Raw genomic sequence first — 15,976 nt, 5'->3', positions numbered from 1 at the left:
GACTCTGTGCTGATGGCTGGCTCAGAGCCTGAAGCCTGCTTCAGATTCTTTGTCTCCCTCTCTCTCTGACCTTCCCCTGTTCACTCTCTCTCTCTCTCTCTCTCTCTCAGAAATAAATAAAACAGTAAAAAAATTTTTTTTAAATAATTTTAATTTTTTAAAACTTGAGTATAGTTAACACCCAATGTCACATTAACTTCAGGTATACAATGTAGTGATTCAACTTTGCTATATGTTATGCTGTGCTCACAAGTGTCACTACCACCTGTTACCACACAATGCTATTATAGGACTTGTATATATTGACTGCATTCCCTGTGCTGTGCCTTTTATTTCCATGACATCTCCCGGACCTGGAAGCCTGTGTCTCCCACTCCCCATCACCCATTCTGCCCCTCCCCCTATACATTTCCCTCTGGCAACTCTCTGTTTATTTTCTGCGTTTGCAGGTCTGATTCTGCTTCTGTTTTGTTTGCTTATTCATTTTTCTTTGTTGTATATGCCACACATGAGTAAAATCCTATGGTATTTGTCTTTCTCTGTCTGGCTTATTTCACTTAGCATAATACTCTCTAGGTCCATCCATGTTGTCACAGATGGTCCGATCTCATCCTTTGTTATAGCTGAGTAATATTCCATTGTATGTGTCTGTATGTCTATATGCCACAAGAAAGAGGGAAGCCCTATTCAGGAAAACCCACAAATTACCAGGACTAAACAGAAACCTCTTCTGTGTGTGTGTGCATTGCCTGCCTTCTTTGATTTATTTTAACTTCCACATTAATGCTTATAAGATATTACGTTTCCTAAATTTTGTGAACACGTAAATATAGGTGATAAAACAAAGTTTATTTGGTCATGTAAACTGTACTTCAATTTTTTTTTAAAAAGACGTAAATTGGGGCACCTGGGTGGCTCAGTTGGTTAAGCGTCCAACTTCAGCTCAGGTCATGATCTCATGGTTCATGAGTTCGAGCCCTGTGTTGGGCTCTGTGCTGACAGCTCAGAGCCTGGAGCCTGTTGTGGATTCCGTATCTCCCTCTCTCTCTGACCCTCCCCTGCTCTTGCTGCCTCTCTCTCTCTCAGAAATAAATAAAAAACATTAAAAAAATTTTTTAAAGACTTAAAATAGATAAATAAAGATTATATCATTTTATGCATCAAGAGCTTTGTGTCTATATTTAACTAGGAGCAGAAATAAAGAACAATGGTTTCCAGGATTACACCCAGAGCTTCCTTGTGCTGACAAAGGAAAGCTTACTTCTAGAAAGCTCTGATTAGGATGGGAACAAGCACAGCCCCACCAGTTGCTCCCACGTAGAATTAGAAAATGAAATAACTTGGCTGTCTTCTTAAGGTAGAGATGAAGCCATTATAGTATCTTTGAGTGGATCTCCTATACAGCCAATAACCTGGACCTTCGTTGATTTATAGATTAAAAAAAGAAAAAAGCAAGAGCCACAGAATTTGTGGAGCCTTGCGTAATCCAATGTTTTGGGGGGCCTGTTTTGAGGGGTACCTAGTACAGGGATTTTATATGTACAAGGAATCATAAATGCTTTTGTGAAGACAAGCCAAGTCACAGTGTCTGTGTGTCCCTGTGACATCTTGCTGTGAGTAAAGACTAACTGAAAACTTTTGAAGTGGTAAGCTCCACATAGGGTGCTCTTCTCTCCAGACAGTAATGGCGCACGGCTGCTACCTTTCTTCAGAAGAACTACAAGTGTTCCAGGAGCGAGGAGCCGCGCTCTCACATTGCCCCAATTCTAACTTATCGTAAGTAGCCAATAACCGGCCGGTAGCCTGTGAGCATTTGGGGTGCGAATTAGCAGTCCAATACACCTTCGTTTTCTCAGTCATCTCTTTAGTATCTCTCTTCTAGAGTTATAGTTGATTGGGACAGGAAGCAGTTAAGACACACAGACATTTCCCTGTGCCTTAGTGGAGAGAAAGAGCACTCAAATGAGGACATTTTTTGCAGAGTATGCATTTGAGGAACACAGCATCTCTTAAAATGTGTGAGTTTGCACAATGCATAATGTCTGGAATTCCCCCTAGAACCTTCTTTCCTGGTTTCTGCAGTCCTCAACGGCAGCCTGTGAACAGTCAGGCCCTGACTTCATCAGCCTGCACCCCCTTTTCCCTGGTACCCCCTTTCTCTGATCTTGCAAGTCACTACTCATCCAGGGTAACAAATTACTCCAGAGAGGAAAGACGATGCTTTATAATTTCTGCTTCTTAACATAGAAGAATGAGTTGGTTCAAAACAAAACAAAACAAAACACATTGAAGACCAATAAGACTTTTGCACTAACTGCAAAGTTGAATTTCTTCATTTATTTTTCCTTACAAATGATGCCCCTGTTTTCCCTTCTGCTTCTTGCTGCTTTGTATCCTCTTGAGATTAACTTCAACCCCAGAATTAAAGATCCTTTATGATTATGAATTTTACTCCGGGGCTCAGATGATCTGATTTGGCTATTGGGTTTGTACTAACATGAGAGCTGATATGACAGGAAACAAGTTTAGTGAAATCACCATCTGTACTGTTGGTGTCCCTTCTTTATTGGAAACACGTGGGTCTCCTTGTCCTCCCTCTCTCCTCTCTCTACAGGCTCAGCAGCGGCTTTCTCAATGTCCTTGAGGTCATGAAACACAAAGTGAAAATAGGACTGGGTACAGGTCAGTAGTTCACTATTTGGACCTAAGCAAAGTGGTTGAGTAAGTGCATAACTTTCTGATGTGACTAATTTTCAGTTCTATGTAAAAAAAATAGTTTTATGGGATACCTGGGTGCTCAGACGGTTAAGCGTCTGACTTTGGCTCAGGTCATGATCTCAGGGTTCCTGAATTCCAGCCCCAGGTGGGGCTCTGTGCTGACAGCTCAGAGCCTGGAGCCTGCTTTGGATTCTGTGTCTCCCTTTCTCTCTGATCCTCCCCTACTCACACTCTGTCTCTGTCTCTGCCTCTCTCTCAAAGGTAAATAAAATAAACATGAAAAATTTATTTAAATAATAGTTTTATTATCTGGTAGTACTATCTTGAGCTGATAAAATAGTGTGGTTGGATGCTTCCAACCAGTAAGAAGAGGTTTTGATGATACTAACCTCCTGAAGGCCATTATCCTTGCTTCCTGTTCAGAGACTGGATGATAAAGGATAAGTCCTTCTAAGGTGTCTTAGGGTTTTGTTTTGTTTTTTTAAAAGCTCCTTGATTTTTCTTCCCCTTTTGTTTCATCCTTCTGGGTAGGTTTTGATGGTTGGGGTTTGTATGGTTTTATGTTTTAATAACTGTGTCATCACAAATACTGTCTGAACAGAAAATTATTTGACCTTGCCACATGGTAAGCTCAGATGCAATTGATGCCAGCATTGCGAACTAAGCGTTATGTTAAGAACTCACTTTGCTTTTAAGGGTGCTCCACAAAACAAGATTCCAATTCCCACAGCTAACCTCTCATTGGCTGACTTAAAGGACAGTTTAGGTGGCTGATGAATTAGAGATGTCTTGTTTTGGTCCCAGCACATTATAACTGTTTTTTTCTGAGTGCCTGCCATGTGGCTCACTTTGAAAATGTGAGATAGGCCGACTGTCCAGGCATATCGGCCATGAACCTTTTATGACTGCATGTGAAGAAACTAAAACTTTTTTTTTTTTAATGTTTTATTTATTTCTAGGAGAGAGAGAGACAGCTTGAGCAGGGGAGGGTCAGAGAGAGAGGGAGTCACAGACTGAAACAGGCTCCAGGCTCTGAGCTGGCAGTCAGCACAGAGCGTGACGCGGGGCTCGAACCCACGAACCACGAGATCATGACCTAAGCGAAAGTCGGACGCTTAACCGACTAAGCCACCCAGGCGCCCCGAAACTAAAACATTTTTTAAATGTTTAAATACACAAGGATTTATTTTCCATTCTTTTAAAAAAATGTTTATTTATTTATTTTTGAGAGAGCATGTGAGTGAGTGTGAGGGAGGGGTAGAGAGAGTGAGAGAAAGAAAGAGAGAGAGTGAGAGAGACAGAGGGAGAATCCCAAGCAGGCCCTGCACTGTCAGCACAGAGCCTGACACAGGGCTCGATCCCACAAACCTCGAGATCATGACCTGAGCTGAAATCAAGAGTCAGACACAACTGATGGAGCCAGCCAGGCACCCCTATTTTCCATTCTTGATACATTTGTCTTCCTGCTATTTAAAAGAATATGATGTTTGCATATTGACAATGATAGTCAGCATTATATTCTACCATAACTCACGTTTCAGTTAATTTTATACCAGCAATATTGGTAAGATATACAATAATACAAAATGAATTATTAATATTTTTACTTTTTTAATTTTTTTTAAATGTTTTATTTTATTTCTAGGAGAGAGAGAGAGAGAGAGCGTGAGCAGGGGAGGGTCAGAGAGAGAGGGAGTCACAGACTGAAACAGGCTCCAGGCTCTGAGCTGGCAGTCAGCACAGAGCCCAACGCGGGGCTCGAACCCATCAACTGCGAGATCATGACCTAAGCGAAAGTCGGACGCTTAACCGACTAAGCCACCCAGGTGCCCCAAATTATTAATATTTTTAAAGAGGTGTGCCAGGATAGACTTTCTTCCCCAATTTCATATGAGTCAAAAGAATTAAGTTTTTTTTTTTAATTCTAATTTAAGGCTTCAATCATTGAGACTGTGGGAATACTTGGGTATAGTCACAGGTGTTAAAGGTGGTGATTTTACCTTCACAAAAGAGCTTTAATGAACAAGAAAAACATGGCCAAGAATTTTTGGTACACACTAGTCAGTTAATGACAAATTTTGTAGACAGCCAAAAATCAGGTAGGCATTGCTTTCAAGTTTTCTAGAACTTTGGTCTCCATGATTTAAACTCATCACGTGACTTCCAGGGGTGCCTGGTTAAACATCCAACTCTTGATCTCAGCTCAGGTCATGATCTCACGGTTTGAGTGTTTGAGCTCCCCCTCAGACTCTGTGCTGACAGTGTGGAGCCTGCTTGGGATTCTGTCTCCTTCTCTCTCTGCCCATACCCTGGTTGCACATTCCCTCTCTCTCATTCTCAAAGTAAATGAATAAAAACTTTAAAAAATTCATCACGTGACTTCCAGTTCTTGACTTTGGGTTGTGTAACAATGCATAAAGCCTTTAGGTAAAGCTCTGTCACTTAATAGCTGTAAGACTTTGATCAAATTACCTTAATTTTCTAAGACTTCATTTCCTAATTGCTATAACAACAATTATAACTATGTGAACCTTATAAACTTGTTTTGAAGCTTAAAAAAAATACATGCAAAGTAGCACATACCGGACACATTGTACTAGTCAACAAAGATTGGTTTAAAGGAAAAAGCAATGTTGGTGTATTGACCAAAGATTTGATTAAATGTGATATCTTCACTTATGAATTTGGAGAATGCTATTGCATTTAACAGTCTCTGTTAAAATAACCCCTCTACATTCTACTCTTTCCTAAACATGACCTTTATATATCAACCTGCTCATCCCCTGTAGGCTTCAGAACATCATTTAACCTCATACTTAGAGAGAGAGCAGATCCAAAAGTGGCTCGTTCACCCTGTCTATCAAAGTGGAGACAGTTCTGGGCTTGTTCACCTATGAGACAGGAGAAACTCACATGAAGCTTAACAAAAATATTGCCAACAAGAGAAAGTATCAAAAAGGATGAGAAGATGAGCTTACCTCTGAAAATGATCTACTTCAGGACCCAGAAGAAAATTTCAGAAAATTGCCATCATCCTTGGTGTACAAGAAAACATGGTGCTATGAAAAGATCACAAGTTGTGATGGAAAGGGAAACGTTTTAACTGAAAGAAGAAAACTAGAGTGTGTGTGGCGGGGGAGGGTGGGAAGAATGAGAAGCATGTAGACAATCACACGTGGCTAGAGGGGGAGTAAGGTTTATAACTACTTTGGAAAACTGGCAAACTGGCAGTAAAGTTAAATATACATCTGTCTATGAGCCAGTAATTCCATTTTAGGGTATTTACCCTAGAGAAATGGGCACGTATGTTTGCTGAAAGAGCTGTACATGAATGTTTATACCAGCTGTGTTTCTAGTAGCCCCAAACTGGGAACAACCCAGACACCTGCCGACAGGAGAATGGATAAGCAAACTGAAGCAAACTCATATAATGGAGTGCTACTCACCATTCAGGAAAGAACAACCCACTGAGATATGCAAAACAAGGGTCAATCTAACAAAAGATTTTGTTCAATGAAAGGAGCCAGACACAAAAGAGCACACCCTATGTGTCCCCATATGCATGAAACCTAGAGACCAATAGAGCTAACCTTGTGTTGATAGAAATGAGAAAGTCGTTTCCAAGGGTTGGGGCTGGGGGCAGTGAGAGAGCTTGCTAGAGCAATGAACATGTTTAATATCTTGTTTTCTTGAAAGATAGTTAAATGGCCATTGTCAGCATTCATCAACCTGGACACCTGAGTTCTGTGCATTTTATGCTCTCTTAATTATACTTCAATTTAAAAATAACAAATAAGCTAAGCATGTAGGGAAGCTATGAGAAGTAGAACGATTGTTGCAGAAATTCAATCACTGATACGAAAAACAAAGTTGACCAAAATTCACAGGGGATGTTTGGAGTGATCCACGTGGAGCGCAGGTGAGCAATGCACCAGGGGATTCTCCTGACCCAGGATCTGAACAAATATAATAGAAGTTTTGAAGGATAAATCTTTTCTGAACTTAAGAAAGAACTGGGTATCATATTGAAAGAACTTACCCTGTTCTAGTCTCAGTTATAACTGAACACATTGTGGCAAAATATTGGGGTTACAAAGAAAAAGGGAAAAAAAAAGGTCTTAAAACAGTGAGGCAAAGGAAAAAAGTCAGTAACCACTAAAACAGTTACAAACCAGTTTGGCTTCAGGTGTTTTTACCGACATGAAAAATACCAAGAGCAAGAAAGAGTTTGGAGCCAAATAGTTGTTACTTAAGAATATTATGTCGGGCAAGATTCTCCCTCATGTGTGAAGGCAACAAAATTCTCAAATGTACAGTTTTGGGAAATGTTCTCATGAGTCCTTTGATAAACCTACTGGAAAATCTATAGCAATGAGTTATGAAGTAAAATAAAGGCCCAGGGTCTAGGGAAGTGATTTTATGATAGGATGTCACAGAAGGCTAAATCAGTTAAAACAGAAATAAGATTTTAAAAATCGTAAAAGTTTAAAAAATGAAAGCAAAAATCAAAAATGTATCTTAAGAGAATATGCACAATGTGGAAAGTAATATCTTATAAAAAAGTCGTCAGGCTGTGAACCTTCAACTGCTCTAAAAATAAACTCAATAAACAGCAGCAACAAATACAAACATTAAAAAAAATCAAAATGGCAAATCAAATCAAGAGGAGTTTCCCTCTGGTTGGGAAGAGGTTCCTGGGACCTGAATATTTTACTTTTGATACTGTGTGCTGGGTCCTTGAGTTTTGGTATTATATATTCCTTATGTCATTTGAACACCTTTAGTCTTTGGTCATAAATTTTATAAGCAGTATATGCTCTCTAAGAAAAAACTTTCCAAATACTAAAACTTCTTCTATCGTCTGATTTTGTTAACAGAAACCAAGAAACTGCGGTTTATGTGTAAGGTTAACAGAATGATGTTTTTGGCAAGCGGGAACAAAATTCTAAGTCTATAAAATCTCTCATCTCAGAATAAAGGGATATAATAAAAACACAAAAAAACAGTAATCTGAAGGGAAAAATATGGAACAAAGTTTACAGCAAGAAGACCTATGAATTCATTAAAACAAACAACATACATGAAACCAGGGTCCTACTTTTTAAAAAATATATATATTTATTTTTGAGAGAGACAGCATGCATGGTGGGGGGAGGAGGGGGATGGCAGAGAGAGAGGGAGACACAGAATCCGAAGCAGGCTCCAGACTCTGAGCTGTCAGCACAGAACTCGCCAACCACGAGATCATGACCTGAGCTGAAGTCTGACACTTAACGACTGAGCCACCCAGGCGCCCCCAGGGTCCCACCCACCTCCTAATGACAATTTCCTGACCTTCTATCTTACTTGTTCACTTACTCCCAAAGCAATAGATCTCTGATCAACTTGTAAACACCAAGCCACTTAATTTACCTCAGATGCCAGCATATATCACTATAATCATTCCCTTGGAAATTTCCTCACTTCTCATGTCCTTTTCATTTTCTTTGTACTCGCTTTGCAAAGCCTTAACCTCCTTGGTTATCCTGATCATTCTCCTTTTCAGTGTCTACAGCTGAGCGTCTGGAAGTTGTGAAAAAATTTTCCAGTGGGGTTTCATTTTAAATTTTGCTCTCAAATCCCAAATGGCCCTCAGCACTACCCGAACAGACAGTTCTGTTGCTCTATATAAGCATGGGTCCTGGTATTCCAAGACAGCCTTTTCTTGTTTATTTTCCCTAAACTTTCTCCCCCAACTCTTACTCTCCTCACTTCCAGCTGGTGGCCTCATCTCATGTCACTGAGAAAATAGAAACAACCAGAAACCCTTCCCTCATCTTCCTAACACCACACGTACACACTTTCCTGCACCTGACTGAATTTTCTCTTCTTCTTCTTGCTGCAGCCAAACACACACACACACACACACACCCTGAGTGAGGTGTGTTCTGTATTCTACATTGTACTTGTCCAACCTCTGACTCCTTAATATCTCCCGAGCCCGCCCCCTTTCCCCGTATCAGTCACCACCACCTGAGGCAGGCCGCCACGGTCTCTTGCCCAAACTCTTGCACGAGCTTCAAGACCCTTCTAATTCAGTCTTCTCTTTTCAAAAGAATTACAGTGAAAATCAGACCATGTTACCCCCTCCTGCTTACACTTAGGGTTTTGAACATGCTAACCTCATGCCAACACACACAGAGCTCTGTCTGCCTGGTTTGACACCCATCCACCTCCCAGCCTTGTCTCTCCCTTCTCCCCCTTCCCTACGCTGGCTATTTTTAAAACCACTCTACAAGTCACACTCCCTTCTACCAAAAGAACTTGTGCATTCTTTTCCGTGGCCAGAAGGCCCTTTATGTCACTCATTATTTATATGGCTGCTTTCTTCTCTTTCCTGTCTTAGTTTAAATTTCATTGCCTTAGGGGCGCTTGGGTGGCTCAGTCGGTTAAGCGTCCGACTTCGGCTCAGGTCATGATCTCACAGTTCGTGGGTTCGAGCCCCACGTCGGGCTCTGTGCTCACAGCTAGCTCAGAGCCTGGAGCCTGCTTCTGATTCTGTGTCTCCCTCTCTCTCTGACCCTCCCCTGCTCACGCTGTCACTCTCTCTCTCTCAAACATAAATAAAACATTAAAAAAAATTTTTAAATGTCATTGCCATAAAGAGGTCTTCTCTTGACCATCCTGGCTAACTGGGATTTCCCTGTCCATTTTCTTTATTACTAGCTGAACGTTATCTATGCTTAATATTTGTTTATGTGTCCATTTTCCTTCTCCTTCACCAGATAGTTCACTCCTGTGGAGCCCAAAACTTTTATGTATGACTGCTTAAATGGATCAAGCCCATAGAGGGTGCTTAGTAAATGATTGTCAGTAAATGAATGGATGAGACAAAATGAACACACACATATCCAGTCATGTCATTTTACCTTCCCTTTGCCTTTTGGCTCAAGTTTTTACTCTTGTATGGTTTCTTTACTGTCTTCTTGTAAGTAATATTATCCTTAGTGTTGACTGGCAAGCAAGTGATAGCATTGTTCTTTATCATGATGTAGAGGGACCTGAGGGTTTGGGAATACATTTTCTGCAAAAATGTATTCTTTTTGCTCCCTCCAGGTCCCCCATGTAGTTTCCATCCTTTGGTCCCTATTCCTTTGCATTCATGTTATTTAATTGGATTTTCTAAGCAGCTCTTAAGGAAGGTCATATGATTTTGATTTTCTGAGAAAACTGAGGTTCCATAGGTACTGACCAAAGGTCAATAAAGCAATAAAGTCTCAGATCCACAGTTTAAAACCGGCTCAGTAAAATGTGAACCTCATTCTTTCTCTTTTCACCCTATCACTCTGCCTCTTGTGATATGATAAAATAGGGATTTTACCTGCATTAAATGTGTTGCAGAGGTGGGGGAAGGCCATTGAGCTCACTGGGTATCTTAGGGATCAGGAAGTTAGTTACTGTGGACAGAAATTCCTGGAAGAAAACCTTGGCACTTATACAACTAGTCCAGACTGAACACCATGGTCTGTGGGGCCCAGGGTTCATTCATTCTTTCTTCTGCACAGTATTGTTCCTATTGATACTTTGCTAATGTAACAACGGAAGAATATAGGATCATCAGCTACATAACAATTCACCTCTCAAAATTTTCTCAATAAATTACACAGCACTGTTTTCTGATCTGTCCTTATTCTTTCTATATTGTTAGTTTTGATTAGGTAGTCAGGAAAATACTACTTTCTGTCATATTTTATAAACCTGTTTTTTTAACTGCAAATAGTTAAATCTTCCATGTTAATACCGTTCTAATGGCGGTGCTTTTGTTTTTGTTTCCTTCTAGTCTTTGTCCACATGCAGTTGAAACTTAAAAAATGTGGGGGTAGGGATGCTGACCCCACGCATAGTCAAAAATCCATGTATAGCTTTGATTCTCCCAAAATGTAACTATTAATAGCCTACCGTTGACTGGAAACCTTACTCAAAACATAAACAGTCAATTGACCCATCTTTTGTATGTTATATGCATTATATGCTGTATTCTTATACTAAAGTAAGCTAGAGAATAGAAGATGTTATTAAGAAAATCATAAAGAAGAGAAAATGAATCTATGATACTGTACTGTATTTAAAAAGTCTACATATCCCATGTTGTTCAAACATCAACTGCATTTTGAAATATATATTCAGTCTTTACATGTTTCCATACCTTATGGTGATAGCATTTTCTTCTGCTTTTACATTTAACATTTGCTTGGCTCTAGCAATAAAAAAATCAGTAGATAATGTTTTTCAAAGTTTAAGGTACAATATTTCTGATTCTTACTTGTTTTCTAGTTTCAAGCTGTGGTAAAATGAAGATTTAATGGACTGTTACTAAAATGGACTAATAACTTTTTTAAGTTTAAGTTTTTATTTTAATTCCAGTTAGTCAACAGTGTGATATTAGTTTCAGGTGTACAATATAATAATTCAACACGACCATACATCACCCTGTGCTCCTCATGACAAGTATACTCCTTAATCCCCATCACCTATTTAACCCATGCCTTCATCCCCCTCCCCTCTGGTAGCCATCAGTTTGTTTTCTATAATTAAGAGTCTGTTTCTTGTTTGTCTACCTCTCTCTCTCTCTCTTATTTTTTCACTTTGCTTGTTTTGTTTCTTAAATTCTACATATGAGTGAAGTCATATAATACTTGTCTTTCTCTGACTGACTTAGTTTGCTTAGCATTATACTGTTTAGCTCCATCCATGTTGTTGCAAGTGGCAAGATTTCATTATTTTTTGACTGAATAATATTCCTGTATAATATTTCTGTGTTTCATGAGTGAATAATATTCCCATGTATGTGCGTGTATACACACACACAACACACACATGTAATATATAATATACATATACATCACATCTTCTTTATTCACTAAAATGAATAACTTATGTAGATATAATAAAACTTGCCAAAGAAGTGGATGATCTTCTGGTGGTACTCATCTTCTAAAAGAAAAAAAAATTCTAAAAAAAGCCTCTATACATGTTATCTAAGGATGTAGAAGACAGTTGAATACAGAAGTGAACTGCAATCTAGAAATTATTACTTAACAGGCTATTACTTTTTATTTTTGAAGTATATGTAGACACAGAATCATGTATGTCTACCTAGAAATGTAGAAGGAACCCTTAAAATATAAAGGGCAGAAAATTAATAGGCAACCAACGGAATGGGAAAAGATAGTTGCAAATGACATATCAGATAAAGGGTTAATATCCAGAATCTATAAGGAACTCACCAAACTACACGCCCGAAAAACAAACAACCCAGTGAAGAAATGGGCAGAAGATATGAACAGACACTTCTCCAAAGAGGACATCCAGATGGCCGACAGACACATGAAACGATGCTCAGCATCCCTCCTCATCAGGGAAATACAAATCAAAACCACACTGAGATACCACCTCACGCCAGTCAGAGTGGCTAAAATGAGCAAATCAGAGAACTCTAGATGCTGGCGAGGATGTGGAGAAACGGGAACCCTCTTACACTGTTGGTGGGAATGTAAACTGGTACAGCCCCTCTGGAGAACAGTGTGGAGGTTCCTCAGGAAACTAACAATAGAACTCCCCTATGACCCAGCAATAGCCCTGCTAGGAATTTACCCAAGGGATACAGAAATGCTGAGGCATAGGAGCACATGGACCCCAATGTTCATAGCAGCACTCTCCACAATAGCTAAAACATGGAAAGAGCCTAAGTGTCCATCAACAGACGAATGGATCAAGAAGATGTGGTTTATCTATACCATGGAATACTACATGGCAATGAGAAACAATGAAATCTGGCCATGTGTAGCAACATGGATGGACCTTGAGGGTGTTATGCTGAGCGAAATAAGTCAGGCAGAGAAGGACAAATATCATATGTGTGCACGTATAGGAGGACTAGGAGGAACTTAACAGAGGACCAACCGGGAGAAGAAGGGGGGAAATGGTGGGGGAAAGGGAGAGAGGCAAACCATGAGAGACTCTTGAATGCTGACAAAAACTGAGGACTGATGGATGTGGGGGGGAGGAGGGGATGGGCATGGAGGAGGACACTTGTGGGGATGAGCACTGAGTGTTATGTGGAAACTAATTTGACACTAAACTATCTGTAAAAAAAAATTAAAAATTAAAAATTAAAAAAATATAAAGGGCATTTTATTACTTATAGATGTACTTTTCCTTTAATAAAACATGCTAATTTGCTTGACATTTATTTACACAAATGCATATAATAACTTCTACATTTGTTCTTGTCAAACGTAGTATTTCAGTTTAATTATGATTAGAGACTTTATTTAAATCATGAAAAATCACATTCCTCATCTGTTGATAATGCCAACCAACGTATAAAGCCATCTACATCAGCACTGTTCATTTATTACACTAATTTTCCAGAATATATAAATTCATTTTAAAAGTTCTCCCTGAAAAATTATGATGAAGAGGTAGCTTTTTAATGCCCAAAGTTCTCATCTGGACTAGAATAGAGTTAGGATGAGATTTTAGGGCGTAGAACTGTGAGCTTGTTTTAAATCTCATGTTATCCAAATTACCTTCATAACTATGCAGGCATTATTTCTGTGAGGGTTCAGGGAATATTCGGAGATAAGAGTTTCTTCTTTTAACTTTATTAACCATTTGCATTACACTGGGCTGAATTGTGCATTCCTTCCCCCCGCCCCCAACACCCCGCCCTGAAAACATGACTAATGTAACATGTAAATGTGACCTTGTTTGGAATAAAGGTCTTTGTAGCTGTAATTCAGGTAAGGATCTCAAGATGAAGTCATTCTGAGTTAGGGTGGGCCCTAAATCTTGAATGTCCTTTGAAGAGACAGAAAGTGAGCAATGCGTAAAGACAGAGGGAAGTAGACCATCTGAAGGCAGAGACACATACTGTAGCTAGCTATATTGCCATATGCCACGGAACAGCAGGGGACACGAGAAACTGAAGCAGCAAAGACAGATTCTTCCCTAGAACCTTCGTAGGGGTTGTGGCCCCGCCAACAGTTTGAAGACTTCTGCCCTCCAAAACTGTGAAAACACATGTCTGTCATTTTAAGCCACCGCATTTGTGGTAATTTATTGCGGCAACCCTAGGAAAGGAATACAGGTATTCGTTTGATACTAAATGCAGGTTTTGAATTATTTTAAATGTCATTCTGTATCTATTCTGTGTTTAGATAAGTACTTTTCTTTGAAGTATATTACAGACTGAATAACGGTCGCTAACACCAAAAAACCAACCTCATATACCTCATATTCCATTTATCTCATAAAGTGACTGCTCTACCTTTATTTTATCTACTGTAGATGTGGCCGGTGGTTATTCATCTTCCATGCTTGATGCGATCCGAAGAGCAATGATGGTTTCCAATATACTTTTAATTAATAAGATAAATGAGAAAAGCCTCACCCTCAAAGAAGTCTTCAGACTCGCTACTCTTGGAGGCAGTCAAGGTAATGACCATTTTCTTTCTTTCTTGAACAGTAGACAGCTGTGCTGATCCGTGTCCTTGGAAGCAGTGTGAAGGCACAGGAGTGTCTCATCGGCAGGCATCCCATACTCAGGACTGTTGCATCTCATATAACATATCCCACACTTAGCAGGTGACGTTCAGACATGTGATGGAGGTGTCATTTCTTCAGCAAGTCCCGTGTCTTTGACAAAAGACATGTTCGACACACAATTATAGTAATTGCTTTAATGGATATTTGCAATGGCCACATGTATGTGATTTCTTTAAAATAATCAGTTCTTTTTCCCCACTGAGTCAAGTAACATGCTCTCTATTGGCCTGAGTGATGATAATACTATGAATAATAATAGTAAAAATAATAGCCAAGAGTTGCTGAACCGTTACCAGATGACAGGCACTATGCAACATGCTTTATGCATGTCGTTCCTCTATCCTCACAATCACTGCTACGAATTCCACCTACCAGTGAGCTCAGGTATCTGAGTGAGGCATACACCACCATCAAGCTACAGACTGTCATGATTTGAATCCAGATCATGTGATACCAGAGTGCAGGTTCTTAGCCTTCCACTGTGATATCTTCCTCTATCAACCTTAGAAATGGACGATGATAGTAGCTGAGAGTATCCTGGGAAGAGAACTTTCTGGCTCTTCTTTGAACGTTTGGGACTATGATGAATGCCATAAAAACATTTTTTAAAAAACCAAACAAGTAGAGGTCATGCTCTTTGCATTTCTCTAAGTCTTATGATTTCATTTTCTAAAGTTCCAACTTTTTAAAAAAAATTTTAATGTTTCTTTGTTTTTGAGAGAGACAGAGCGTGAGCAAGGGACAGGCAGAGAGATAGATAGGGAGACACAGAATCCGAAGCAGGCTCCAGGCTCTGAGCTATCAGCACAGAGGCCAACACGGGGCTCAAACTCACAGACTCCGAGATCATGACCTGAGCTGAAGTCGGACACTTAAACTACTGAGCCACCAGGCGCCCTAGAAAGTTATAAGTTTTAAATCCCTCATTTTAAAAAACAAGTGTGACACTTCTTACCGCCCACCCCCACTGCATTGGTGCATCTGAGTTTGTATGGTTGGCCTGCCATCTTACTTTCAGGGTGCAAACGGGTTGTACTTAAATGGTGCTTTTTTTATTCTAGACTCTCTGTGAGGTGCTTCATCAGGATCCTGTATGTGATCAAGCTGGTATGGGGTACTTATCAAATCCTTGTCTGCCTTGGCTATCTAGCTTTTAAATCTATTTTCTGGGCCACTGATCTCCCTGTGATGAAATTTCTCCTTAACTTGTGTCTCTATGAGGTTAGGAGTGAAATGAGATGAACAGATCCCTCTTTAAACTGTGGCATCTTCCCAGCTTGCCATGGCCTTTACACTCACTCTCAAGATCAGGATGTGCATAAATCACCTTCATAGAGACGTTTGCTCCAAAGGCCGCAAAACCCCATTTCCTGAAATGTATCTGAGTTGCTTACCAGCCCTGCTGGGCCTCTCTGCAATGATCTGGATTTAGACCAGTTTACAAATTTATGAAAGCATTGTGTCTTTTTTGGTTAGTTCATGCCTGACTTTCCAGGTTCTCACAGTTAGCTCAGTTAGTTTATATGCCATCGCACTCTGGCACATGAACCCAGTTCTCTGGCCTATTAAACACACAACCGTTTTATGTTGAGTACAGTCCTTAAAAACTCGTAGTTGTTATGCTTCTCTGTCAAAGGCAGAAAGTAGATTGTAATCAGTAAAGGAGGAG

General features: G+C 39.8%; 1 protein-coding gene across 1 annotated transcript in view; it reads left to right on the top strand.

The window, feature by feature from the left end:
* Positions 1–15,976, top strand: part of GDA (guanine deaminase) — an 83,542-nt gene that overhangs the window by 59,396 nt on the left and 8,170 nt on the right. Inside the window, exons 9-11 of the mRNA XM_039241588.1 lie at positions 1,679–1,776; positions 2,615–2,682; positions 14,050–14,196. Coding sequence (XP_039097519.1) covers positions 1,679–1,776; positions 2,615–2,682; positions 14,050–14,196 — 313 coding nt within the window. The remainder of the gene's footprint in view (positions 1–1,678; positions 1,777–2,614; positions 2,683–14,049; positions 14,197–15,976) is intronic.

This window comes from Hyaena hyaena, unplaced genomic scaffold (genome assembly GCF_003009895.1).
Source record: "Hyaena hyaena isolate Hyena2069 unplaced genomic scaffold, ASM300989v1 scaffold_196, whole genome shotgun sequence".
NCBI classification, from domain to species: domain Eukaryota; kingdom Metazoa; phylum Chordata; class Mammalia; order Carnivora; family Hyaenidae; genus Hyaena; species Hyaena hyaena.
Note: the sequence above shows the minus strand (reverse complement) of the source record. Positions and strands in the feature narration are given on the sequence as shown.